The sequence below is a fragment of the Puma concolor genome, chromosome A1, assembly GCF_028749965.1.
Source record: "Puma concolor isolate L17-30 chromosome A1, mPumCon1.1.hap2, whole genome shotgun sequence".
NCBI classification, from domain to species: domain Eukaryota; kingdom Metazoa; phylum Chordata; class Mammalia; order Carnivora; family Felidae; genus Puma; species Puma concolor.
The window spans coordinates 29,287,333-29,314,099 of record NC_141667.1 but is presented as its reverse complement, the minus strand read 5'-3'; the positions used below and the strand labels follow the sequence as shown (position 1 = coordinate 29,314,099).

The 26,767-nt window shown below is 36.3% G+C and overlaps 1 protein-coding gene across 7 annotated transcripts in view; it reads left to right on the top strand.

The window, feature by feature from the left end:
- The window catches only part of LMBRD2 (LMBR1 domain containing 2), a 48,949-nt gene extending 29,073 nt beyond the window's left edge, over positions 1–19,876 (top strand). The window contains exons 12-18 of one of the 7 annotated variants that reach the window (XR_015240774.1): positions 931–1,036; positions 1,692–1,789; positions 6,956–7,059; positions 8,247–8,293; positions 9,825–9,930; positions 10,303–10,394; positions 12,550–12,679. Coding sequence is in view for 5 of the 7 variants with exons in the window: in XM_086677126.1 (XP_086533252.1) it covers positions 931–1,036; positions 1,692–1,789; positions 6,956–7,059; positions 8,247–8,293; positions 9,825–9,930; positions 12,547–12,676; positions 13,556–13,640 (676 nt within the window). In the remaining 2 variants the exon portion in view is untranslated. Of the gene's footprint in view, positions 1–930; positions 1,037–1,691; positions 1,790–6,955; positions 7,060–8,143; positions 8,294–9,824; positions 9,931–10,302; positions 10,395–12,546; positions 12,680–13,555 lie in introns of those variants that run through there. The other 6 variants (XR_015240772.1, XM_086677134.1, XM_086677141.1 and 3 more) reach the window with 6 other exon arrangements.
- The last annotated feature ends 6,891 nt before the right edge of the window (positions 19,877–26,767 follow it).

The window sequence follows — 26,767 nt, the reverse complement described above, 5'->3', positions numbered from 1 at the left end:
TGGTCATATTAGGTATTTATAAAATAGGCTGCACTTAGGCAGGTTCCCAGAGAAATCCATATCTGAAGCATCTTTAAGACTTTTTTCTTTATATCTTTTTTCCCTCAAATAATTATAGAGTCACAGGAAGTTGCAAATACAGTACAAAGGGTCCTACTAACTAACCTTCACCCAGCTTCCCCAAATGGAGAAATTTTATATAGCTATTGTACAATATCCAAACCAGGAATTGTACATTGATATATAACTCTGAATTAGGTTACAGACCTTATTTAGTTCTTACCACTTTTTATCCTTCATTCATGTGCGTGTATGTGTGTGTGTGTGTGTGTGTGTGTGTGTGTGTGTAGATTCACATAACCACCACCACAATCAAGATACAGAACTGTTCCATCATCACAAAATAACTCCCCATATTTCCTCTTTGTATTCACACCCTCCCTTCATTTTCCTTACCACCTGTTCTCCAACTCTATAGTTCTGTGAGGTTCTCTTTTTATCTGGACATAACTGAGCTCTAACAGTTCTTTGTACCTGAACTTGTCAGAGTGACCTACTTCAATACAACTTCAGCTCCTTTATGTACTGAGTACAGTTCCCCTCGAGGATATTGCTGTCCTGGTCATGTGGACACGGATTGCACAGATGGTAGATTTGAATAAAGTGCGTACGAAAATTCTTCAGGTACTGCACAAATCTTAGGATGAAACAGTGGCAGACACAACCAAAGCAGGCAGCCTGAGGCTGGAGTTTTGCCCTGATGTTTTAGGGAGATGTGATTAATAGAATATTCAGAATGTCTCTCAAATAAGGGCAGTTTGCATTAAGAATTCAAGATATATGTAATACAAATAGATGAAAATAACAACATAATAAAATGTACTTTGCTGCTATATTTTTTCTTATTCTGTTTATATATGCTTATTGCAGGTTATTTTGCCGTTTGACTCCTCCTCTATGTCTTAATTTCTTGGGTTTGACCCATATGGATTCGTCCATCTCTCACCAGAATACTCAGCCAACTGCTTATACATCTGTAAGTATGGTCAGGAAACAGTTTTTTTAGATTTGTTGTCTCTACAAGATGTATTATTGTGGAATTTCTTTTAATGCCAGCAGAAATGTTCTATAGTGTTATTAGGATTTTTTAAAATATCGAACTTATTTTAAAGGTTGTATCTGACTGGGTAAAAATGATTTTGTTCTCTTTTATTGTAAAAAAAACACAAAGTTTTTTGGTTCACATAGGTTGACCAGATGAGCAATATCAATAGACCTCATCTATAATATTAGCTTTCATATTTATAATCTTCATGTACATGATAATTTTTAGTAATATTTATAAAATATTAATTTTCTTTATGTGAAAACCTTAATAAATAAGCAAATTCGATATTAGTGACATATAACATTGTATGTAGTGTAAAGTGTACAATAGAATGATTCGATACGTGTAGATATTTTGAAATGATTGCCACAAAAAGTTAACACCCATCACCTCACATCGTTACAAGTTTTTTTTGTGATGAGAACTTAAAATCAGTCCATTTAGTGCTTTATTTCTACTTTTTGAAAAGTCTAAATTTGTTAATAAGACTGGTGATGAGTGAATTTTTTTAATGATGGAAAGGAATGAAAAATACAGAATTGTACTAATTTAACTTACTTTTTTTTTTTTTTTGCCTCTTTAGATTATGGGTTCCATGAAAGTTTTATCCTTTATTGCAGATGGATTCTACATATATTATCCTATGTTGGTGGTTATTCTCTGCATTGCTACTTACTTTAGGTAAGAAACTTAACATCAATTATTTTTCCTCTCACTCTTATTCAATCTGGATATCCTTTCTCCTTAAAGCCTTTTTAAATATTCAGTTGTTAGGTTTTGGTTGTTGTTTGTTTTATTGTGGCTTTGGGAGAGCGAGGGATAGCTTAAATGCTTTGCTTAAATGATCAAGTCAGGTTCTCCCTCTGACGGGATTTTTAAGAAAAGTGAAGTAGAGTTATTCTTTTACAAGTTTTTAGATTACAAGATAATAGGATAGAATGTTAACTCTTAAGTTCTGGCCTTCAGCGCTGACAGCCAGCGTAGCTCATAAAATACCCCCCCAGGCCCATCTTTTATCCAGTAACATAAATGAATCTGAGGGTGGGGCACCTGGGTAGCTCAGTCAGTTAAACAACTGACTCTTGATTTCAGCTCAGGTCTGATCTCATGGTCAGAACAGTGCAGAGCCTGCTTGGGATTCTGTCTCTCCCTGTCTCTCTGCTTCTCCCTGGCTCTCAGACGTACTCGCTCTCAAAATAAATAAACAAACTTGAAAAAAAATGAGTCTTAAGGCTTTCCCCACAATCATCGCCAGGTTTCTAGATGCCTCAGACCTTAGCCAGCACAAAGCATCAGGTGAGGAGCAACTGTAATTAGGCAGTACATACATGTGAGGTTGGACAGGAAAGGACACAGGGTATTTTTTTTATAGGATTAGAAAGATGCTTGATTCTTGGCAAGGGTGTGACTCACAAGGAGGTAAAGACAGATCTACTTGGCTTCTAGCACCCTGTCTCCCCTACTTCCACGTCAGGTACCCTCATCCTGTACTGTGTCTGCGCTCTTCTGCTGACTGCTTAAGTGCTCTGTGACAAGCCAAAAATACCACTTTAAGAAAAAAAAATTGATGTTAATCACTTCGCTTTTCTGATGAAAATGTTTTATCCAACCACTTTTCATTTAAAACTTCCAATACTATTAGGGGCGCCTGGGTGGCTCAGTCTGTTGAGCATCTGACTTCAGCTCAGGTCATGATCTCGCGGTCCGTGAGTTCGAGCCCGGCGTCAGGCTCTGTGCTGACAGCTCAGAGCCTGGAGCCTGTTGCATATTCTGTGTCTCCCTCTTTCTCTCTCCTTCCCCGCTCATGCTCTGTCTCTCTCCTCTCAAAAATAAATAACGTTAAAAAAAAAATTATAAAATAAAAAAAAACTTCCAATACCATTAGATAGTTATTACAGATAATGTATATGTACTCATTAAGAAGTTAAATAAACAAATATTGTTTGAAATAAATTCTCTATTGGATGTTTTAAAACGTTTATGGGGTGCCTGAGTGGCTCAGTCGGTTGAACGTCTGTGCTCAGGTCATGATCTTACAGTCTGTGAGTTGGAGCCCCGCATTGGGCTGTCTGCTGTCAGCCTGTCAGTGCAGAGCCCGCTTCGGATCTCCTGCTCCCCTGTCTCTGTATAGTGTCTTCCTTTACTACATCATTTTCACAGTATAAACAAACCTATTGTCTTTTTTACCTTATAGAAAAAAAACTTGAAAATCAGACGTATTAGCAGTTCATATTAACAGTTTTATTTGAAAATATAATCTCTTATTTTACCTATGAGAAGGCAAAATATAAATGTTTTAATTTTTTAAAACATTTTTCTTTATTTTTGAGAGAGAGATTGAGACAGAGCGCGAGCTGGGGAGGGGCAGAGAGTGAGGGAGACACAGAATCTGTAGCAGGCTCCAGGCTTTGAGCTGTTAGCACAGAGCCCGATGCAGACCTCAAACCTTGAACCGTGAGATCATGACCTGAGCCTTTACTTAAACTGCGTTCGCTAGGACTAATATAAATGGTATTATTTTTTATTTCAAGCTTTTATTTAAATTTTGTTTAATGCAGGTGCGCCTGTGTGGCTCAGTCCGTTAAGCGTCCGACCTCATCTTAGGTCATGATCTCACGGTTCATGACTTTGAGCCCCATGTCAGGCTCTCTGCTGACAGCTCGGAGCCTAGAGCCTGCTTTGATTCTGTGTCTGCCTCTCTCTCTGCCCCTACCCCGCGCGTGCTGTCCCTCTCTCTCTCTCGCTTTCTCTCTCTCAAAAATAAATAAAAATTAAAAAAAAATTAAAACATTTATATTTTGCCTTCTCATAGGTAAAATAAAGGATTATATTTTCAAATAAAACTTTTATTTATAAACTGTTATGAACTAATAATACGTCTGATTTTCAAGTTTTTTTCTGTAAAGTAAAAAAGACAATAGTTTTGTTTATACCGTGAAAATGATCTAGTAAAGGAAGACACTATACTTTGCATGTCCAAAACTTAGTTTTGATTATATGTTTATTCATTTTAAAAGTTTATAAAACTGGGGCATCTGCGTGGCTCAGTCAGTTGAGCATCCTGTTCTTGATCATGGCTCAGGTCATCATCCCAGGGCCATGGGATTGAGCTCTGTGTCGGGCTCTGTACTGTGTGGAGCCCGCTTAGGATTCTCTCTCTCTCTCTCTCTCTCTCTCTCTCTCTCTCTTCCTCTGCCCCACTCCCCCACTCACACTCTATCTCTAAAATAAAAACATAAAAGTAAATTTAAAAAAATGTTTTAAGTTTATAAAACTATTAATGAAACATTAAGAGCTTGTGATGTGTGAATTATGTTTTCACACGTTAGTTTTGTTGGCAAGATTAGCATCTCTTCCTACCTTATTAGATTGTTATGTGGATCAGGTAATAGATGGGTAGAATAACTAATGGTTTATCAACTATAAAATCTTAAATATAAAGAATTATGTCTAAAAGAAAATTTGTTAAAATTGAAAATAATCCATTAAAGGTATTGTTTTAGAATTAGGATAAACTTTGATTTACAATTTGTCTTTTATTTTTTTATTTTATTTTATTTTATTTTATTTTATTTTATTTTATTTTATTTTATTTTATTTTATTTTATTTTTTAACAAGTTGAGTTTTTATTTTAGTTCAAAGTCACAATTTGTCTTTTAGGAAAAGGGCAGATTTCTTGAATTTTCAAATTACCTTTCAAAATAGATATTCTATTATAGAAACGTATGAAGCAATGCCTTACTGACGTTTTAATGGTAACTTTCTTCCTAGTTCTGTTTTCTTTGGAATGCTGCCATAATTAGTCTAATTTCCGTATTACTAACAACACAGCGATGCCCAGAGTTCATATTCAGACTTAACTGCCTAGAGAACATAAGGCTGTTTCCTGATACTTTAGGAAAAACTATGACCTTCTCAGAGACCATGATCTAGTTTGGGGCTTCTCATACTAGGGTGTCATACTCCTACAAGGCTATGAAGATAGTAAAGGAATATTTAAAGTCACAGAATTAGCAGGGCGCCTGGGTGGCTCAGTCAGTTAAGCGTCCAACTTCAGCTCAGGTCATGATCTCACACTCCGTGAGTGAGTTCGAGCCCCATGTTGGGCTCTGTGCTGACAGCTCTGAGCCTGGAGCCTGCTTCGCATTCTGTGTCTCCCTCTCTCTCTGCCCCTCCCCTGCTCATCCTCCGTCTCTCTCTGTCTCAAAATAAATAAAAACATTAAAAAAAAAATTAAAGTCACAGAATTAGCATGACCGTCTACCCAACACCCCAATTTTGCTCAGTGTTAAGTTATATAAAACATTCTTTATATATTAAAGCAAGCAGGCATTATGAATTCATCAGAGTATTACACATTGGTAATGTAAAATGGAAGACCTTCGCTTTCGTGTAACTGCTCCACTGTTTTCCTCTCCTCCCAGTGCATGCACTTGTGTGCACACACACGCTTATTCCCTCCTTCTTTTTTTCTCTCCCTCCTTGCTCCATGTGTGTGTTCAGGCTTCTGTCAGTAGAAGTACATCAGTAAAAAAGTTTGAAAACTAAGGTAATAAAAAGAGCTTAGTCTTTGTTTTGTCTTGGATTTAAATCCCAGCTCTAAAGTTTATTCAGTGATCATTAGCAAAGTATTTAACCTGTGGACCTCTGTTTCCTTATCTGTAAAATGATATCTATCTCTTAGAATTACAGTGAATAAGAGAGTATCTGTAAATTGGCTGATGTATAATGGGATCCTAAGTATTAATCCTGATTGTCTATCCATTACTTCTTTCCTTGTGTGTCATATTTTCAGAGTACTCTTGTCCTGCACAGCAATGAGGTTTAAAGTAAATACCAAATAAGATAAAATAATAGCCCCCAGGTAAGACATAGAAATCAATTCTGAGTTTATAATAAAAGCTATTTAAATAGAATTGACTAGCTCTCAGGTTAAAAAAAATGAACATGAATATCAACTTGCATAGTTAAGATGTTCTAAACCAGGATATTTTATACTTGGAGATACAGATTGTGCGTATTTTCAACACTAAAATTGTTGTTTGAATATAAGAAAAGAGGGGCACCTGGGTGGCTCATTCGTTTAAGCGTCCAACTTTGGCTCAGGTCATGATCTCACGGTCCGTGAGTTCGAGCCCCGCCGTCAGGCTCTGTGCTGACAGCTCGGAACTTGGAGCCTGCTTTGGATTCTGTCTCCCTCTCTCTCTGCCCCTCCCCCACTCACACTCTGTCTCTGTCTCAAAAAATGAATAAATGTTAAAAAAATTTTTGTAATATAAGAAAAGAATGAATTGTATTTGTGTTATAGCGATTGCATTGTTGTTTTGTTTTGTTTTTTTTATCCCTGTATGATTTCTGAAGGTATTCTAATGGCCCAATTTAATTTGTTTTTGTAGGGAATCTGGGTATGGTACATACCCTGTCAGTGGAATACTGGGTATATAAGCTCCTTAGAGAAATAAGTCCTTCTTCAAGAAAGACAGATGTTGGGGCACCTGGGTGGCTCAATCAGTTAGTTAAGTGTCTGACTTCTGCTCAGATCATGATCTTGTGGCTCGTGGGTTCAAGCCCCATGTCGGGCACTGTGCTGACAGCTCAGAGCCTGGAGCCTGCTTTGGATTCTGTGTCTCCCTCTCTCTCTCTGCCTCTCCCCTGTTTGTGCTCTGTCTCTCTCTCTTTCAGAAAGGAATAAACATTAAAAAAAAAAAAAAAAGACAAATTACGTAACTTGCCATGATAACTAACAATAAAATGTAGGCTTCTTTGGGGCAACGATGTTAAAGAACAGTTTATCTAAACATTTACAATGAGAAATAATACTTGTCTTTTTTAAAATCTTTTATTAGTTTGGGAACGCGTTGTTTGAATCTGCTTGGTTTCCAGCAGTTCATGGGAGATAATGACATGACATCAGACTTGGTTGATGAAGGAAAAGAATTAATCAGACGAGGTAAGATTTGTCTTTTAAAATAAATGAATGAAAGTGTTAAGACTCAAAATATAAAAAATTCAAATTGTATAATTTATCATTATTATTCTATCTTAAGAAATTAATATTTTTAACTAAAAATCTATGTACAGGCTTCATAGCAAAAATAATTTGAAAACAAATGGTTTCATCTGACTTTAAGAAATATTGTAGCAGAAATCATTAGTATGTCTTCAGCTAAATAATGCTCTTGGATGGTGTTGGAGTCATTTTCATGTTTGTCTGGAAACAGATTTGCCAAGTTCAGTACAACTGTAAAATTCATGAGATGAAAGAATCATCGGTTTAATACTACAGAGGAAATCATTCAAGCCAAGGCTGGTTTTTAGAATGTGATAATTGTTAACAACCTGTTAGAATGTGTGGCATTCTACTAGAATCTAATTCCAACACTGAATGTATCAAATTTCCTGATGTTTAAGTGATGGTAGGAAAAAAAAAAACAGAACTTGAGTGTTGGGACATGGATTCCTAGACATTCTCCCTATGTGTGTCTGGAGTTTTTATGTGATCATTAGTTAAGTGTAAGCCAAAATGTGTTGTAGCTCCAATAGAAGTTGTTGTAGCCTTCACATTCTCTCCTAGGAAGGTGGGGTCTAGTTGATGTGATGGTTCTGCTTTTTGCATTAATTAGACTTCATCTGGAGTATCATATTCAGTCCTGGGTAAGATTTCAAGAGTAGGACTAATAAGTTAGAAGGTATTTAGAAAAGGACAGCCAGAATTATGTACAGCATATCTTATAACACACACACACACACACACACACACACACACGCACACACAAAACACTGAGTATATAGCCTGAAGAGAATAAAGGAAAGGACTTTTATGCAGAAAGAAGTATCAACTTAATTTAGAAGATAAGGCAAAGAAAAGAGAAGTTACAAACAAATTTCAAATGAAGAAGAACTTTTTCCTCACTAAAACTGTTCAGACAAAGCCTAAAGGTCATCTCCAACAAAAATACAGAAGGGATTCTCTGTGGACTTAGGTGGCCTCTAAGGTCCTTTCCAACAATAACCTATTACTTTTGACTTTGTAGTAATTTAAAGGAAATTGGTCATAGCCTGATACCTTTACTTCAGTTACTCTACGTCTAATTAAACCATGTTATACCAAATTTGAGACCGCTTTTCTGTCTCTAGAGAAGAGAAAAAGGCAAAGGCAAGAAGAAGGTGAAAATCGAAGAAGAGTAAGTATAGTACTTAATTTGCCGTGACCTAAAGACTAATGTGAAGTATCATGAGAATTTTACTGATTTAGAATTGGCTAAAGTCTAAAGAACAGTGGGAAAATGAAGTAGGGCACATTGTTTTAAAAAGTTAATTTTAATACTTTGAGATGTATATGCTAACTGTCTTGTCAGACCTGTTTTAAAAGTTATTAGTATTAAATTATTTCATGTCCAGTGTCTAGCAGTTTCTTGCCTAAAGGTTCCCAGGAAATACTTATTGAATGAATTAATAAATTCATGCAGTCTTGCTATTAAAGTCCTTTTGATTGCTTTAAAGTTGTTATACTTTTTTGGTAATATGACATTAATTTTGTTCCTCTTCAATTTTTCTTCAGTTTTCTGTTTGCTGAGGCAAATTAATCTTCTCATAGAGAGTGAAAGGGCATAAAATTAGAAAAATCTAAGTCACAGTTACCACAAAATTTACAACACCTTGGTGTTATCTATACTGGAGAAGTGAAGACTCAAAGGAGGAGACTTGATGGTTGTCTTCATAGTGTGTGTTGTATGAAAGGAAACTTGTTTATTTCAGAAGACATAATTAGGAACAGAAAGGGGAAGTTACCGGAGACAGATTTCACCTCTCAATGAAAATTTCTAACTTCCACAGTTTTTCAAAATTGTGATGGGCCGCTCACACATAGAAATGTTCATGTCATTGAGGCCCCTGGGTGGCTCAGTCAGTTATGCGTCCGACTCTTGACTCTTGATTTCAGCTCAGGTCATGATCTCACAGTCATGAGATCAAGCCCCTGTGTCGAGTCCTGCACTGGAGAATGAGATTAAGATTCTCTCTCCCTCTGTTCCTCCCCCGCTTGTGCAAGAGCATGTGCACTTTCTCTCTAAAAGAAAGAAATTTTCATGTCCTCTAATAAGAGAGCCCATGGCATGGCTATTTTAGAATGAAACTGCACTGCAGTTGAATTAGGTGACCTCTAATGTTCCTTTCAGTTCTAATAATTTATTGAGTAGTATCTCCCTTAATACGGTTTGACTGCAGTTATCTAATCATCTTGTACACAACTCTGATTTTGCTATCCAGAGTGACTTTTCAGGTCTTTGGTAGTTGTAGTTTATTCATATGGGAGAAAATTTTGTTAACATCTCATGAATTATTATGAGTTCTTATAACTTTTATATGGTCAAGGTAAGCTTACTGTAGCTATAATGTTTTGACATTGTAGAGGGATTGAAAAGGTTAATGTTTTGACATTAGATAGAAGAATTGAAATGGTTAATTATAGCTAGCAAATATGTCTGTAAATATTCATTTGTAAAACTTTGGAGACTGTATTAAAATCATGTAGTGACAAGAAAAATTATTTTTGAAAATTTTAGTGGCACTAAGCTAATCATATTGATTATCTGGTGAATTTCTGATGAGAATAACTGAATTTTATTACTCTGCATATGTAATCTGTTGATACCGATGAATTATTTTCTGCCTGTGAGTTCTTTTGTTATATATTTATTTGTGTTTCTGTCCTAGGAATGGAAAGAACGTTATGGACACAATAGAGAAGACTCCACTAGAAACAGAAATGTTCATGTTGACCCGAAAGAATCAAACCTCTCAGATATTAGTACCAACCGATGTAAGTAGTTTATTTTCCTGTTCCCTTAGAAATTGTTTTATTATGCTTGCTTGCATGGAGACTGAGAATTAGGGTATCCATTCAAAAATGTCTTTATAGAACTGTAAATGTGGTTCTGTAGTTCTTTCCTTTCTCATCCCTCAGTGTATAGAAGGAAGGGAAACCCAAATATGCATTCTGGGAGGAGAAGGAGAAATTGAGAGAGCGAATGAAGAGTTGTAGTCAGTACTTACCCAGGCATGTTGTAGGCAGATGCTGATTTCTACTATTTACCTCGATGTTGTTCTTTACTTTTCTATTAGTAGATGTAGGCAGTTCAGTCATTTTATAACAGTTTCCTAACTGACCCATATATGTCACGTACTTTCCTAGATACACAGTGACATGGAGAAGATAAATTTCCTGTCCTTGGGTTTGCTAATTAATTTAGTGACGGACTGATACCAAGCAGAAGACATTTGCCGGTGGGTTGAGATAGGAAACCTCCTCACATCCTCGACCCTGCCATCTGCCCTGGGAAGGTGGCAAGAAACCTGTTTTTGCCCAGGACTCTGACCTGAGTAGATGGCAGAGGATGCTTGTCTTTGGGGGAGACGCAGAAACGCTGAGAGAGTAGACGGGTACACACCTGATGCCGAGGGAACTCAACTCAGGGGATGGAAAAAGAGATCTTTACTGCGAAAGGATTTCTGTGATAAAGAAATATTCACTGGGTATTTGGGAATGAACAGTACTTAGCCAGATTAAGGTGCTTTAGGAAGAAGGGCAAATGAGTGACTTGTGAGAATCTTTGGGGGAATATAATGCAAGTTTGTTTCTGTGACAAGAGCCTGAAGTATGAGGAGCCTGATAAGGGGAGGCTACAGAGATAGTTGGGAAGCAGGTATTACCATGCCCAGAAGGTTAGATTTTATCCCAAAGGTAAGATTTCAATCAGGAAAGGAGCATGCTCAGATTTTTGGTTTAGAAGATAAATTTGATAGCACCATATACAGCATGATTTCCAGAGAAGTGAGACACAGAAACCTGTTTAATTTGTTTTGGTAATGCGATCAAGACATGATGAGGGCCTAAAATAAGCAGTGACCTTGGAGATGAGGAAGAAAGGATGTGTTTGAATGAGATTTAGGGTAGAAGAAATGGGAGGGGCGCATGGGTGGCTCAGTAGGTTAAGGGTCCAACTCTTGGTTTCTACTTAGGTCATAATCTCGAGTTTTCATGAGCCCCACATCGGGCTCTGCACTGACAGCACGGAGCCTGTTTGGAATTCTCTCTCTCCTTCTCTCTCTGCCCCTCCCCTACTCACGCTGTCTCTCTCAAAATAAATAAACTTCAGAAAAGAGAAGAAGAAATAGAGGGCTAAAGTTTTAGTTAAAGCTAGGAAATAGAGGGTTCCTGGATAGTTCAATAAGTTGAATGTCTGACTCTTGATATCGGCTCAGGTCATGATCTCGTGGTCATTGTATCGAGCTGAGCCTGCTTGAGATTCTGTCTCCTGCCCCTCTACCCTCATGTGGTCTCTCTCTCTCTCTCTCTCTCTCTCTCTCTCTCTCTCTCTCAAAAATTAAAAAATAAAAAGCTAGGTAATAGAGGGAGAATTCTAGAAAGATTTGGAAGCTTGTTTACCACAGAGTAGGGCAGTGGAAAGATGTGAGAGTGTGGGAGGACGGTCAAGAGAAGAGGAAATACAGCGCTTTAGGATGATGACTTAGAACTTGGAATATGGGAGGCAACCAATATGTGCTAAGGAATGAGAGAAAAGATGAAGGGCAGAGTCCAGGATGACAAAAGTGTAAGATATGATAGAATTGGCTTACTTTAAATTTTCAAAAAGAGCTATGTCATAAAGTTCTTTTGAAGCTATTGGACTGCTCGAAACATTGTGAAAGTTTAGGTTGTTTATGAAGAAAATCTGCCTCGTCCACATAGAGAAGGGAGAGTTAGTTCTCTAGATCTGTGCTGACCAAGCTGGTAATCATTAGCCACATGAGGCTGTTGAGCATTTGCAATGTGGCTGGCGTCCCATGTTAAAATGATAATATATTGGATGTATTGAATTGAACATATTAAAATTAATTTCATCTGTTTCTCTTTACTTTTTTAATGTAGCTATTAGAAAATTTCAAGGTAAATATGGGGCTTGCATTTTATTTCTGTTGGACATTGCTGCCCTAAACTCTTATCTAATGGGAGAAAGACTCAGGCCTTTCTTGAAGAGCTTAAGTTGAATACACTTTAAAGAAAATTCTAGTCAAAAACTGAGATACAGCAAGCCTGGATTCACTGTGAAACCAATGGAAACTTGATAATGAACAGTTTCACTGTTTTGATACCATAGTTAAATGTTAATTTTGATTCATTTTAATTGAGTCTTTGCATTGTACCTGCTTCTGAGCTTAGATTAGCTATAAGGGATAACTTTTCCTTGTTATTTTCTGTCATACTATTTATCATTTTAATTTGATTTTTAAGGAATCAAGTAGTTATCTTTCCTTACTGTTGTCTTCACAATCAAAATTCACGTCCTTTATAATCTTGACTATTTTGGGGGAGTCCGTAGACTGTGACCCATAAAGGCCATAGAAAAGTAGACATAATTTTTTTCTTTTTTTACAGCAGCATCCAAATATACCAGGGCTAATAACAGGACGGAAAGGGACCGAATAGAGCTCCTCCAAGATGTAGAACCTTTGGATTTTAATGCAGAAACATTCACTGATGATCCTCTTGAATCTGAACCAGGAAGGTAAGCTTTAGCTGTGTCATTTTGGCTCCAGTATTCTGAAATTTTAATAAGATACAATTTGATGAGATAAGCATAAGGAAAATATTCTTTACTGCTAATAAAAACCATATTAATCAACTTTTGGTACCTTTTTATACCTTCTAATGCTTTTATATTTTAAAAATTATAGCATCCAGTGATGGTAGTTGAAATTGCTATCTCCATAAACTACTAGTGATATTATAAACAAGAAAGAATTAAAATTGGTAGAATCTGTGAAATTTATCGTATTTAGCAATAGCTACATAGCTATGACTGGGTGTCAGACACTATCCTGAGCACATTAACCATAATACTGCATTTTATGATTGTAAATCCAATTGGATTTGAATCCAGAGAGGCTTAGTAACTCAACCAGAGTCACACAGCTTGCAAGTGGCAAAGTTGGGTGTTCAAATCCCAGGACTCTGGCTGTAGAATCTGTGCTTTTAGCCACTATGCTCTGTGAAAATGATTAAACAAAAGCAAAATATCATATGCATGAAAATATGCATGAATATCATACGCGTGAAGACATTTTTGCCTACAAATAGGAAAAACACTAGAATGTTTTATTTATACTGAACAATTAAGAGTGATTATTAAATCTTCAATCCCATGATATATATATTCCCTTTCTGTTTACATCTCTCACCCTCTCATATGTGTATTCTAGGCTCCAGAAAAAGCTGTTGGTTAATTTATAGTTAAGTAAATCCCTTGGGGTAATATCTTTGGAGAGTAAGTTTCTGCTTTCAGCTACTGAATAGATTTTACAAATTATGCTTACTAATTATGTAGCCACTTCCTTTTAATGTGTCCTTGTTTTTCTCTCCTCCTTTGTTATTTTTGATGCCTCAGATCATTTCTTTATCCACCTTTCAGGTATCAGCCTGGTGGACGATACCTCTCGATGTCTCACAGCAGAATATTCGATGATGTTTAAAGTCTGAAAGAGTTTATGGAACAACTAACCAAGATCAACACATCAGTTCAGTCTTTACGAACATATGTATGCCCTAGAATTTACACTGTACTCTTAATGAAAAGTGTCAGGACAAAAATGGCACTGAAAGTTAATCACATCTCAGTAATCATAGTTTATTGCCTATTGAATAGAGTGTCATCTTTTCTCATAGGATTTATTACCATTCCTGAAGTGTCTGCCTTAGAAGTACAGGTGTAATGGAAGGATTCAGTTCATGATAGAAATCAGTATATGTTGAGAATATGTAGTTCAGTTTGTTTCAGGTTAATTTTTTTCAGGAAAGTTGTTTTAAAGGTCCAGGAAAGCCATAAGTCATGACTAAATAACATCATACGTTTTATTGTTGTGATTTACATTTTTGCTGTTTCTAAAGAATATGTTAATCCTGTATTTCCCAAAGAGATGGAGACCACAAATAATAATGGTATTTTCAAAACCATGTCTTAAAACAAGGCTTACTTACCAGACATAACTGAATGTAGAAAGCTCTTTTTCACCTCTATATGCAAATTTTTGGGGTTTTTGCATGTATAATTAAGATGATACTTCAACTGACAGTGTTAGTATCTTCAGCATGTGTACTATAATCAGGTGATGTATTATTCTTTCAGTCTTTGGTAGAAACTGGAAATTATTTTACGCTTTAGGTATTGCTTTGTAAAAGATTTTCATTTCAGGGAGAAATGTTCACCTTTATCATTTAGCATATTGACTTACGTGTTGATCATTCCACTCAAGGAAAATCTGAAGCATTAATGGTAAATAGCAGGTGGTTTTTTTTTAAAAGCCAAAGAGTCCCATAAAAATTCTCTAATTTTTAAAGGTACCTATTTATGCTTTTTGAAAAATAACATTTGGTTATTAAAAGGTAAAAAAAAATAGTTATTAACACCTAAATTGTGGTTCATATTTCAATCTTTTTAAATTTTTTTAAAATTTATTTTTGTGAGAGAGACACAGCATGAGCAGGGGAGGGGCAGAGAGAGAGGGAGACACACAATCTGAGGCAGGCTCCAGGCTCTGAGCTGTCAGCACAGAGCCTGACGCAGGGCTGGAACACTGGAACCATGAGATCATGACCTGAGCTGCAGTCGGACAACTGACTGAGCCACCCAGGTGCCCCTAAATGGTGGTTTATAGAGTGGAAATGTGCAATAACTTCGTTAAACATGCTTATTATTTAAAAAAAAAAATTAACTTTTGTGTTTAAGCCAAAGTTACGTATTGCATTTTAAGTCATCAGTGTTTTATTGCACAATGAATACTGTACCGTTGAGCGCAGCATGCTACAGAGAGTTTTTTATGTCCCTGAAATGGTTGCAATTCAGAGACCCCTGCTATGGATTCACCCAGTGGTGACTGTTCTTGAGCTTGCCCACGACAGTCTCAGGTTAACACCTGTTAATTCTGTGTAATTGTTAATTGTGCTCACTTTCACTCTTAGATATCCCAGTTTGAAAATGAATTCTATAGTCACCCTAACAATATGATTATATGTTTCTTGAAGGTAATCCTCCCTTGAATCATAATTTTAAATTTTTTATTTTGCTGTTAGTATTACCATGTAAATTTTTTTTTTTAATTTTTTTTTTTCAACGTTTATTTATTTTTGGGACAGAGAGAGACAGAGCATGAACGGGCGAGGGGCAGAGAGAGAGGGAGACACAGAATCGGAAACGGGCTCCAGGCTCTGAGCCATCAGCCCAGAGCCCGACGCAGGGCTCGAACTCACGGACCGCGAGATCGTGACCTGGCTGAAGTCGGACGCTTAACCGACTGCGCCACCCAGGCGCCCCTACCATGTAAATTTTTTAAAGACAGTTCTATGCAGATACTGAAAGGAATAGTATATCATCCTAATCTGATTTTTTTTCAATTTTTATGATCTTTGAGGTTAGGCCCCCTTTAAAATAATTACAAATGGATAGATTTTATTCTCAAAGGTCTCAAAAGTCAAAGATCATTTAGACTGCCCATTTGAGAACACACACAACCTTTCATTGTAAAGTGTGGTTAGTGAGCTATGGGCCAGGAGCAGAGATAATTCAGTACTGTTCGTAGTTTCATGATCGACCATTGAATACCTTGGGCAAATTATGTAACCTTTCAGTGCCTCAATTTCTTCATTTGTGAAATGAAGATGATACTTGCTATTTACCTACTGATCTACCTCACAAAACTATTGTGAGGGTATTCAGTTGATGTTTGTATGCTGGAGTTAAAAACAAAACAAAATAAGTTGTTAGCTGTGCTATTTTTCCTAGTGGTACTTGAAGGTGTTGGGTGGAGAAATGATCAGCCCAGAGAGGGGTTCAGCTTCTTATTATTACAGAGAAGCTTATAAGTCCCCAAAGCAAAACAGTTTTTAGAATAATTTATCAAAAGTCCTGTGAAAATAATATTTTTGTATTTTTCATCTTTGGGTTTACCCTGAAATATTTTCCTTAAGTATAATGTTGTTTCTCATCAGGTTTTGTCGTGAAACCCAGATGCTGTAGGAGAAGTAGAAGCAGAAAAAGAGAAGAAATTATGCAGTCACTTCTGTAACTTATAATGCCCTAAAATAGATTGATAGGAATATGTAGGGGAATGTACTACTTTCCTTTATTATTAAAATTGTTATGATTATAGTAATTGAAGTATATGTAATACTTCACAAACAATATAGCTCCCTTTGTGACTTTTTGTTACTCTCCAAATGATTTTTGGTTGTTTAAGTGATCTAGACTGTTCAACTTTTTAAGCAGAATTTATCTTACAGGATTTTACGGCGTTACCTGACTGGGTAAATTTGAGTTCATAAGGTAATGATTTAACCCCTGAAGAATAAAGAGTTTATTGCTGGAGAAATAAGTTAATATTTGTTAAGCCACCTTGTGTAAAAAACTGGAGTACGAACAAAAGTCTTCTTTTGGGAGAAGCTTATGCAAAACATTACTGCTAAATTCAGATACTGTAAATGCAGAGTAATTTCCTGAAGAATTACTTCTGACAATTAGCTTTTGATGTCTTTCTTATAAAATAATAGATAACTGATTACACTTTTAAAATTACTTTTGTAAATAATCGTTAGGTAAGGATATTCAGTAAACCAGTAATTCAAATAGCCATTGCAGAAAATAATAATTAATAATGTATTAATTTCATGAATCACCTGTAAGTTGCTAATTAACTTTTGTTACATCAATAACTTGGTATCAATAGAGCATTTTTATAAAAATCATTATTAAAATAAGACATAAGGGATAAGCCTAATTACTAGAATTTGCTCTCTTTCCAAATGAATACAGGGCTGTGGAATAATTGCAACACAAAAGAGGCCCTCATTTCACAAGAGTGGTAAGAGCTAAATTAAAACTTTCAAGGATTTTCCATTTATAAAAAATAGATTGGAAAATTAGACAACCCATACCATCAAAAAATGCTGTGAGTTGATTTGTTTTTTTGTTTGTTTTTTTTTTAATGTTTGTTTATTTTTGAGAGAGAGAGCATGAACAGGGGAGGGTCAGAGAAAGAGGGAGACACAGAATCTGAAACAGGCTCCAGGCTCTGAGCTGTCAGCACAGAGCCCGACGCGGGGCTCGAACCCACGGACCGTGAGATCATGACCTGAGCCGAAGTCGGACGCTTAACCGACTGAGCCACCCAGGCGCCCCAGTTGATTTGGTTTTGAATTCTATTTGATTAGAGTATCACTTCTGAAATTTACACTGGTTGTGTACCCAAATGAAATTAAATGTGGAGAGGAAAGTCGATTTGTGTTTTTTTTTTTTTTTTTAAAGTATACTTCAGCATACGAATGAAAGAATTCCATTTATGTGCAATAACAAACCTCATTTTTTATCTTGTAATAGATTCAGGGAATGTTCTTGGTTGTGTGTTGATTACCATCTTAAAGGAAAAACAAACTCTCCCTTATTATAATTTACACTGTTCAGTAATGTTGAGTTTTGTACTTGTGATTTGAATGGACCATGACTGAAAATCATAAGGATAAGTGTATTTGCACTAAAGAGGCAAAACATGTCCCTGAAAGATCTTAACATACTTGAATCTCTGAAGTGTAATGGATCACATTACATTAAATTCTAAATGTTGAGAAGTAAATAGATTTAGAGTTTTATCTTTCCTTTCTTTACTTCCTCCCTTCCTCATTCCTTTTTTACCTGAGGCCTCTCTTTATAGTGTGATTTTTAATGTACTGACAGATTTTTCTTCTGTTTTGTGTACACAGTTGTTTCTGATGATCTGTACACTCAAAAGGAACTAGTTCTGATGCCAGATCCCACTACTTGAATAGCAATGTTGCACCTAAAGTAGTGAAACAGATTTTTCTAGACAACTAAGCAGCATCTGAATGTGAATGTGATATAAGCTGGCTTGGTGTGTTGTCTTTAGGTCACTAAGGAGGGCACTTCATTAAAATGCCTTATTTTCAGTGTAATGTTTTGGCATAAAAATGGATTTCCAAAACCAGTGATTGTTAAAAACAAAACAAAACCCCCAAAAAGATTTAGAGCCTTGAGGTATCTTTTTATGAAAAGAAACTCATAAATAACCTACGTCGTTGGCAAAGTTTTCATTAGAAGAGGTTGGAACACTACATGAGGGTTTACAGGAGGCCTTCTAAAATATGAATTCCCTCGATGTAGGGTACTTCTTCCCAAAGGACTTTTTTCTTGCTCAGAGAGCTGGAAGACCAAGGCGTGTCATCCCCTGTCCCAGTTCCTGAGGACCAGGTCCTGTGATCATCTCCCCCAGCAGAGCAGGCACGAGCCTTGCCCCATCTGAGTCCCATCAGTGGGAGCATGACCTCACCTCCAATTCCTTTCACGCTCAGCCTGGTCTTCCTAAAATTTTATTGTCAAAAGATTTGTCTGTTGAGGTTGATTGAAACCTTGCTGTAATTTTTAATTTGTTGATAAAGCAAGAATATTGTCATGTTCCTCTTCTCGTTGATATTCTAAGAGACATTTGTTTTTAACACACTCCCTGGGGATAATTAACCTTTTTTTTTTTCCTCCTGAAAATCTTTTCCTTTTGTGGTAATCTTGATCTCCCGTCATTTTCTAAAATATTTTTTCTGTACTTAGTGCAAAAGAGTAGAAAGAGTGGTTTACTATGGCAGACATAATGTAAGGGAAAGTCATAATTTATTAATCTGACTATACAACACAATTTTGAATTGATATTATTGATAAAAATCGTATCAACCTAGTCACTTAGAGCTGTATGTCTCAAAAGAGTGCTGGCTAGCATCTTCCTGACTTAGTACACCAAGTTGTAGGGGAGAGACTGTGTATTTATTTTATTAAAAGCAATCCAATGGATTTGTTTTTGTCCATACTTTGAAAACAGCTTGAAGGATTTTTCTCATCTTAGAAGGTAGAGAACATGTGGACGTGTCTTTTAAATTACTGTAATCTAATATATATTTATAAATTATATAGCATTGAAAAAAGAGCTCTAATATTGATGTTGTTACTTTCTGATATTTAATTTTTATAAAATGTTTTTGTAGTAACTAACTGTAGTGCTTTTAAGTAGTTTAAAAATCTTTCTCAAATAAGTTCTACCCACATCCTGTTTACTTAGGGCAGTATTCTGAAGTTCAGTCCAGTGTGAATTTGAAATATTCCTTCATCCCTTCAGTGTCTTTTTATAACTAACAGTACCCAAGCAAAGTATACCAAAAGCTCAATTCCTGTGTTGCATTAAAAAAGTGCTTGTTCTTTAATTCAGTGGGTTAGGGGAAATGGAAGATAGGTTTTTCTCAAGTGTGCATCTGATAATTTTTCTAAATGTTCATTATGTTGATTTTTGGTGCATGATGCCAAATTTATCTTTAATCAGCCATTACTACCTGATATGTAATGACAAATGTTTTCCTATCTGACCAATGGGTTGTGGATTTAACTATTTTTCTCTACATATTCTCACTACATTTTCAAATATGTATGTGGAAAAAGCTACAAAGTGCTACCTATACGTGAGTTAGCATCTTTGGCCTTATCTGTGCATAATGTTCTCTCAGTTTGGTTTTGACAAACTCGTGGACTTGCAGTTGCTTTGTAGTATTTTAACTTATTGTGATGTAATGAATTTTTTGAAATGTTTATTTGATTAGCTATTAAAATATAGGAAATTATGTAGCTTTGCATGAAATAAAGTACATTTCTACAAGTTCCTAAGAATTTTGCAGATTATGCGTTTGATTTCATACCATCTTTTCATACTATCCTAAGAGATTAAACTCTTAAGGAGCCTGAAGCTTTCTTTGTTTCTTACAAATATATTAACAGGTATTACAAACAAAATATTTTAAGATAAATAATTAAATGTACTTTAGGTTCTACATTACTTTATCCTGTGTTTATAGTTAAAATAAGTAATAGTGTTTTAAAAAAAATTTTTTTTGACATTTTTTGAGAGAAAGAACATGAGTGGGAGAGGGGCAGAGAGAAGGAGACTCAGAATCTGAAGCCGGCTCCGGGGTCTGAGCTGTAGCACAGAGCCCAACATGGGGCTCAGACCCATGAACTGCGAGATCATGATCTGAGCCAAAGTTGTTTGCTAAACCTAAATTTAGGCACCCCTAAAATAAGTAACTGTTATAAAAATTAGAAGTCAATGAAATTTAAAGCAGGAAAACAATAAGGAAAATCAACAAACCAAAACCTAGGTGCTTGGAAATATCAATAAAATTGGTGAAACCATTAGCTAGGCTAAGAAAAGAGAGTTGCTTTCCTTTATAAATTGAAGTTTGAAATTAAAAACATAATGCCATTTAGGAACAAGACAGGGATGCCCACTTTCACCATTGTTATTTAACATAGTACTGGAAGTCCTAAACTCAGCAATCAGACAACAAAAAGTAAAAGGACATACAAATCAGCAAGGAAGAAACCAAACTTTCACTATTTGCAGATGACATGATACTCTATGTAAAAAACCTGAAAGACTCCACCAAAAAATTACTAGAACTGATACATGAATTTAACAAAGTCACAGGATATAAAATCAATGTACAGAAATCTGTTGCATTTCTATACACCAATAATGAAGCAGCAGAAAGAGAAATTAGGGAATCAATCCTATTTACAATTGGACCAAAAACCATAAGATACCTAGGAATAAACCCAACCAAAGAGGTTAGAGATCTGTACTCTGAAAATTATAGAACACTTCTGAAAGAAATTGAAGAGGACACAAAGAAATGGAAAAGCATTCCATGCTTGTGGATTGGAAGAACAAATATTATTTAAAATGTCTGTACTACCCAAAGCAATCTACACATTTAGTGCAATCCCTATCAAAATACCACCAGCACTCTTCCCAGAAATAGAACAAGCAATCCTAAAATTTGTATGAAACCACAAAAGACCCCGAATAGACCCCAAATGGCCAAAGCAATCTTAAGAAAGAAAAGCAAAGCTGGAGGCATCACAAGTCCAGGCTTCAAGCTACGATACAAAGTTGTATTCATCAAGACAGTATGGTACTGGCACAAAAACAGACACATAGATCAGAAGAACAGAGTAGAAAACCCAGAAAGTTTTTCTGGACCCACAACTATATAGTCAACTCATCTTCGACAAAGCAGGAAAGAACATCCGATGGAAAAAAGTCTCTTCAACAAATGGTGTTGGGAAAACTGGACCACTCTATTCACAAAAATAAATTCAAAATGGATGAAACACCTAAATATGAGACAGGAAACCATCAAAATCCTAGAGGAGAACACAGGCAGTAACTGCTTTGACCTTAGCTGTAACAACTTTTTACTAGACACAACTCCTGAAGCAAGGGAAACAAAAGCAAAATGAACTATTAGAACTTCATTCATCAAGATTAGAAGCTTCTGCACAGCAAAGGAAACAATCGACAAAACTAAAAGGCAGCCTACAGAATGGGAGAGGATGTTTGCAAATGATATATCTCATAAAGGATTAGTATCTAAAATCTATAAAGCACTTATCAAACTCAACACCCAAAAAACAACTCAGTTAAGAAATGGGCAGAAGACATGAACAGGCATCCAAAGAAGACATCCAGATGACTAACAGAAACATAAAAATGTAAACTGGTGCAGCCACTCTGGAAAACAATGGCGATTTCCCAAAAAGTTAAAAATAGAAGTACCCTATGACCCAGTAATTGCACAACTAGGTTTTTACCCAAAAGATACAAAAATACAGATTCAAAGGCGTATATGCACCCCGATGTTTATAGCAGCATTATCTTATTTATTTATTTAATATAATTTATGGTTAAATTGGCTTCCATACAACACCCAATGCTCATCCCAACAAATGCCCTTCTCAATGCCCATCACCCACTTTCCCCTCTCTCCCATTCCCCCCTGCCCCATCAAACCTCAGTTTGTTCTATTTAAGAGTCTCTTACAGTTTGCCTCCCTCCCTCTAGGTTTGTAACTATTTTTCCCCCTTCCCTTCCCACCCCCCCCCCACCATGATCTTCTGTTAAGTTTCTCAAGATTCACATATGAATGAAAACATGGTATCTGTCTTTCTCTGACTGACTTATTTCACTTAGCATAATACCCTCCAGTTCCATTCATGTTGCTGTAAATGGCAGGATTTCATTCTTTCTCATTGCCAAGTAGTATTTCATTGTATATATAAACCACATCTTCCTTATCCATTATCAGTTTATGGACATTTAGGCTCTTTCCATAATTTGGCTATTGTTGAAAGTACTGCTATAAACATTGGGGTACATGTGCCCCTATGCATCAGCACTCCTGTGTCTATCCTTTGGGTAAATTCCTAGCAGTGTGCTATTGGTGGGTCATGGGATAATTCTATTTTTAATTTTTTGAGAAACCTCCATACTGTTTTCCAGAGCAGCTGCACCAGTTTGCATTCCTACCAGCAGCACAAGAGGGTTCTTGTTTCTCCACATCCTCGCCAGCATCTGTAGTCTTCTGATTTGTTCATTTTAGCCACTCTGACCAGTGTGAGATACCAGTGGTATCTCAGTGTGGCTTTGATTTGTATTTCCCTGATGATGAGTGACATTGAGCATCGTTTCATGTGTCTGTTGGCCATCTGGATGTCTTCTTTGGAAAAGTGTCTATTCATGACTTCTGCCCATTTCTTTACTGGATTATTTGTTTTTCCGGTGTGGAGTTTGGTGAGTTCTTTATAGATTTTGGACACTAGCCCTTTATCCAATATGCCATTTGCAAATATCTTTTCCCATTACGTTGGTTGCCTTTTAGTTTTGTTGATTGTTTCCTTTGCAGCACAGAAGCTTTTTATCTTGATGAGGTCCCAATAGTTCAGTTTTGCTTTTAATTCCCTTGCCTTTGGAGATGTGTCAAGTAAGAAATTGCTGTGGCTGAGGTCAAAGAGGTTGTTGTTTATAGCAGCATTATCAACAATAGCCAAACTGTGGAGAGAGTCCAGATGTCTATCATCTGATGAATGGATAAAGATGTGGTGTATATATGTATACATGCATACCCACAATGGAATATTACTCAGCCATTAAAAAAATGAAATCTTGCCATTTGCAACAACATGAATAGAGCTAGACTGTGTTATGCTAAGCAAAATAAAATCAGAGGAAGACAAATACTCATATGTGGAATTTACAATGTGAACATAAGGAAAGGGAAGGAAAAATGAGATAAAAATAGGGAGGCAAACCACAAGAGACTCTTCTGTATAGAAAAACAGAGTTGGTGGAGAGAGGTGGGTGGGGAATGGGCTAAATGAGTGATGGGTATTACAGAGGGCACTTGTGATGAGCACTAGGTGTTATATGTAAGTGATGAATCATTAAGTTCTATACCTGAAACGCATTTTACCATCTGTATTAAATAGAAGTTATTTTTAAAACAATTTTAACATTCATTTTTCAGAGACAGACACAGAGCATGAGTGGGGGAGAGGCAGAGAGAGAGGGAGACACAGAATCCAAAGCAGGCTCCAGGCTCTGAGCTGTCAGCACAGAGCCTGACACGGGGCTCAAACTCATGAACCGCAAGATTATGACCTGAGCTGAGGTCAGACGCTTAAGGGACTGAGCCACCCAGGCACCCCTGCATTAAGTAGAATTTAAATAAAAGTTTTAAATAAAAAACAATTACCATTTATATTAGTCCTAGCTAATGCAATTTAAGACAAGTAAAGGCGGGGCGCCTGGGTGGCGCAGTCGGTTAAGCGTCCGACTTCAGCCAGGTCACGATCTCGCGGTCCGTGAGTTCGAGCCCCGTGTCAGGCTCTGGGCTGATGGCTCAGAGCCTGGAGCCTGTTTCCGATTCTGTGTCTCCCTCTCTCTCTGCCGCTCCCCTGTTCATGCTCTGTCTCTCTCTGTCCCAAAAATAAATAAAAAACGTTGAAAAAAAATTAAAAAAAAAAAAAGACAAGTAAAGGCAATAAAAGATACACAGATTTGGAAGGAAGAAATAAAGCTGTCTTTGTTAGCAGATGACATGGTGTCTATGTAGAAAATCTAAAAGAATTGACAAAACCCTCCTGGAATAAGTGATTATTATAGCAAGTTTGCAGGGTATAAAGTAATATGCAAAAGTCAATCACTTTCCCATATAGCCAATGGACAAGTGAAATTTAAATTAAAAACACAATACCATTTACATTAGCACACCCCAAAATGAGCTATTTAGGTATAAATCTGACAAAGTATATATGAGATGTATATGAGGAAAAGTACAAAACTGATGAAAGAAATTAAAGAACTAAATAACTGGAGAGATTCCATGTTCATGGAGAGAAGAGTCAACACTCTCAAGATGTCAGTTCTTCCCAACCTACAGAGTCAATGCAATCCCAATAAAAATTCCAATAAATTATTTTGTGGATATTGACAAACTAATTCCAAAGTTTATATGCTGAAGCAAGAGACCCAGAAAAGCCAACACAATGTTGAAGAAGAACAAAAGTCAGAGAATTGACACTACCCAACTTCAAAACTTACTATGCAGCTACAGTAATCAAAACATTGTGGGATTGGGGCGCCTAGGTGGCGCAGTCGGTTAAGCGTCCAACTTCAGCCAGGTCACGATCTCGCGGTCCGTGAGTTCGAGCCCCGCGTCGGGCTCTGGGCTGATGGCTCGGAGCCTGGAGCCTGTTTCCGATTCTGTGTCTCCCTCTCTCTCTGCCCCTCCCCCGTTCATGCTCTGTCTCTCTCTGTCCCAAAAATAAATAAAAAACGTTGAAAAAAAATTAAAAAAAAAACCAAAAAAAACATTGTGGGATTGACAAAAGACTAGACAGATGAGTTAAACACAATAGAAAGCCCATAAATAGACCCACATACAGACAATTGATCTTTGACAAAGGAATGAAGGTACTTCAATGAAGGAAGGATAGTCTTTTCAGCAAATGATGCTGAAACAACTGAATAGCCACATGCAAAAAAAAAAAAAAAAATCTAGACACTGCTGACTATATTTTTCACAAAAATTAACTCAAAATGAATCATAAATCTGAAACTGTAACAAAACTATAAAACTTCTGGAAGATAACAGAAAACAGGTGACTTTGGGCTTGGCAATGAATATATATATCACACAAAAATGTATATGTGCACAAGAAGACATACAAGAATGTTCATAGCAGCATTATTCATAATAGCCTCAGCCATAAACAGTTCAATAAACAGAATAGATTTATTTATCCAACATGATGGATATGTACATAAAAAACCAAATGAAAATGAGTTAATTGCAGCTATGCAACAACACAGATGAAACAAAATGTGTATCAAAGGAAGGTAGATGTGAAAAAGTAATATAGTGTGATTACACTTAGACAAACTTCAAAAGCAGCCAAAACCAAGTATAGTAAAAACATGAATGCTTTGTAGTAAAACCATAAGAAAATTAAGGAAGAAATAACCATAGATGTCAGACTATTGCTTAACTTTGAGGAGGAGGAAGGGATTAGTGATTGAAGTGCAGCGCAAGAGAAGCTTCTGCATTGCCTGTGTTCTCTTTGTAGAGTGGCACTTATTTTTATTTTTTAATATTTACTGATTTTGAGGAGAGCCCAAGTGGGGATGGGGGCAGGGAGAGGGGAACAGGGGATCTGAAGTGGGCTCTGCACTGACAGGCTGACAGCAGAGAGCCTGATGTGGGGCCTGAACTCAGGAACCATGAGATCATGACCAGGGCCAAAGTCAGACACTCAACCGACTGAGCCACCCAAGTGCCCCTGTAGAGTGGCAATTTTATAGGTGTTCACTTTGTAATGAATTGTTGAGTAGTGTTGAGGAGTTATGTGTGCTTTGCTATATGTGCATTTTATTTTGTAATGTTAACATCTTTAGAGAGAATTAAATTATATAATTTACCATATAAATTGGGAGTGGGGGAAGCTGCATTATAGTGTTCTAAGCTCATGGTAACATGCAGAAGGAATGAAGATATCGCCTAAGCTAGACTTTGTTAAGGATGCATGCTATAATCTCTCTGGTCGTCATTGAAAGAATAGAAATAGGAAATAGCTTCAAATACAGGAAAGTTGGAATGACCAAAAAAAAAAAAAAAAAAAATCCAATTCAAAACAGCAAAAGGACAAAAACAGGCAAAAACTAAACTTTATTGTTTAGAAATGCACACATAGTTGGGCACATTGTAAAGTCATGTGAAGTGATTTAACATTTAAGTCAGAGTAGTGCTTCTGGGAGGAATGGACATTCAAGGGTATAGCTCAGAGGGGCTTAGGGTTACTTAGGGCAACAAATTTCTTCACTTGGGTGTTTTTTACAAGCATGTCTCTACTTATCAACTATATACATTATACACTATATACAATATACATTTGTATCGTATGCACTTTCCTGAATGTCTCTATTTCAAAATGTAAAAGATTTTAAAAAGTCAGTTTCTGTAAATCACATTAATAGTTTAAAACAGCAAAATCACATCATCATCTCAAATGCTGAAAACATTTTGATAAAATTCATTTATATATTTTTAAAGTCCCATTTTTTAAAAGAACATTCTTTTTTGATAAAGGATGACTATCTATATATGTATATATACACATGTATACATATAAAGAGGAACCTAAAACTACTGCAGATATCATCCT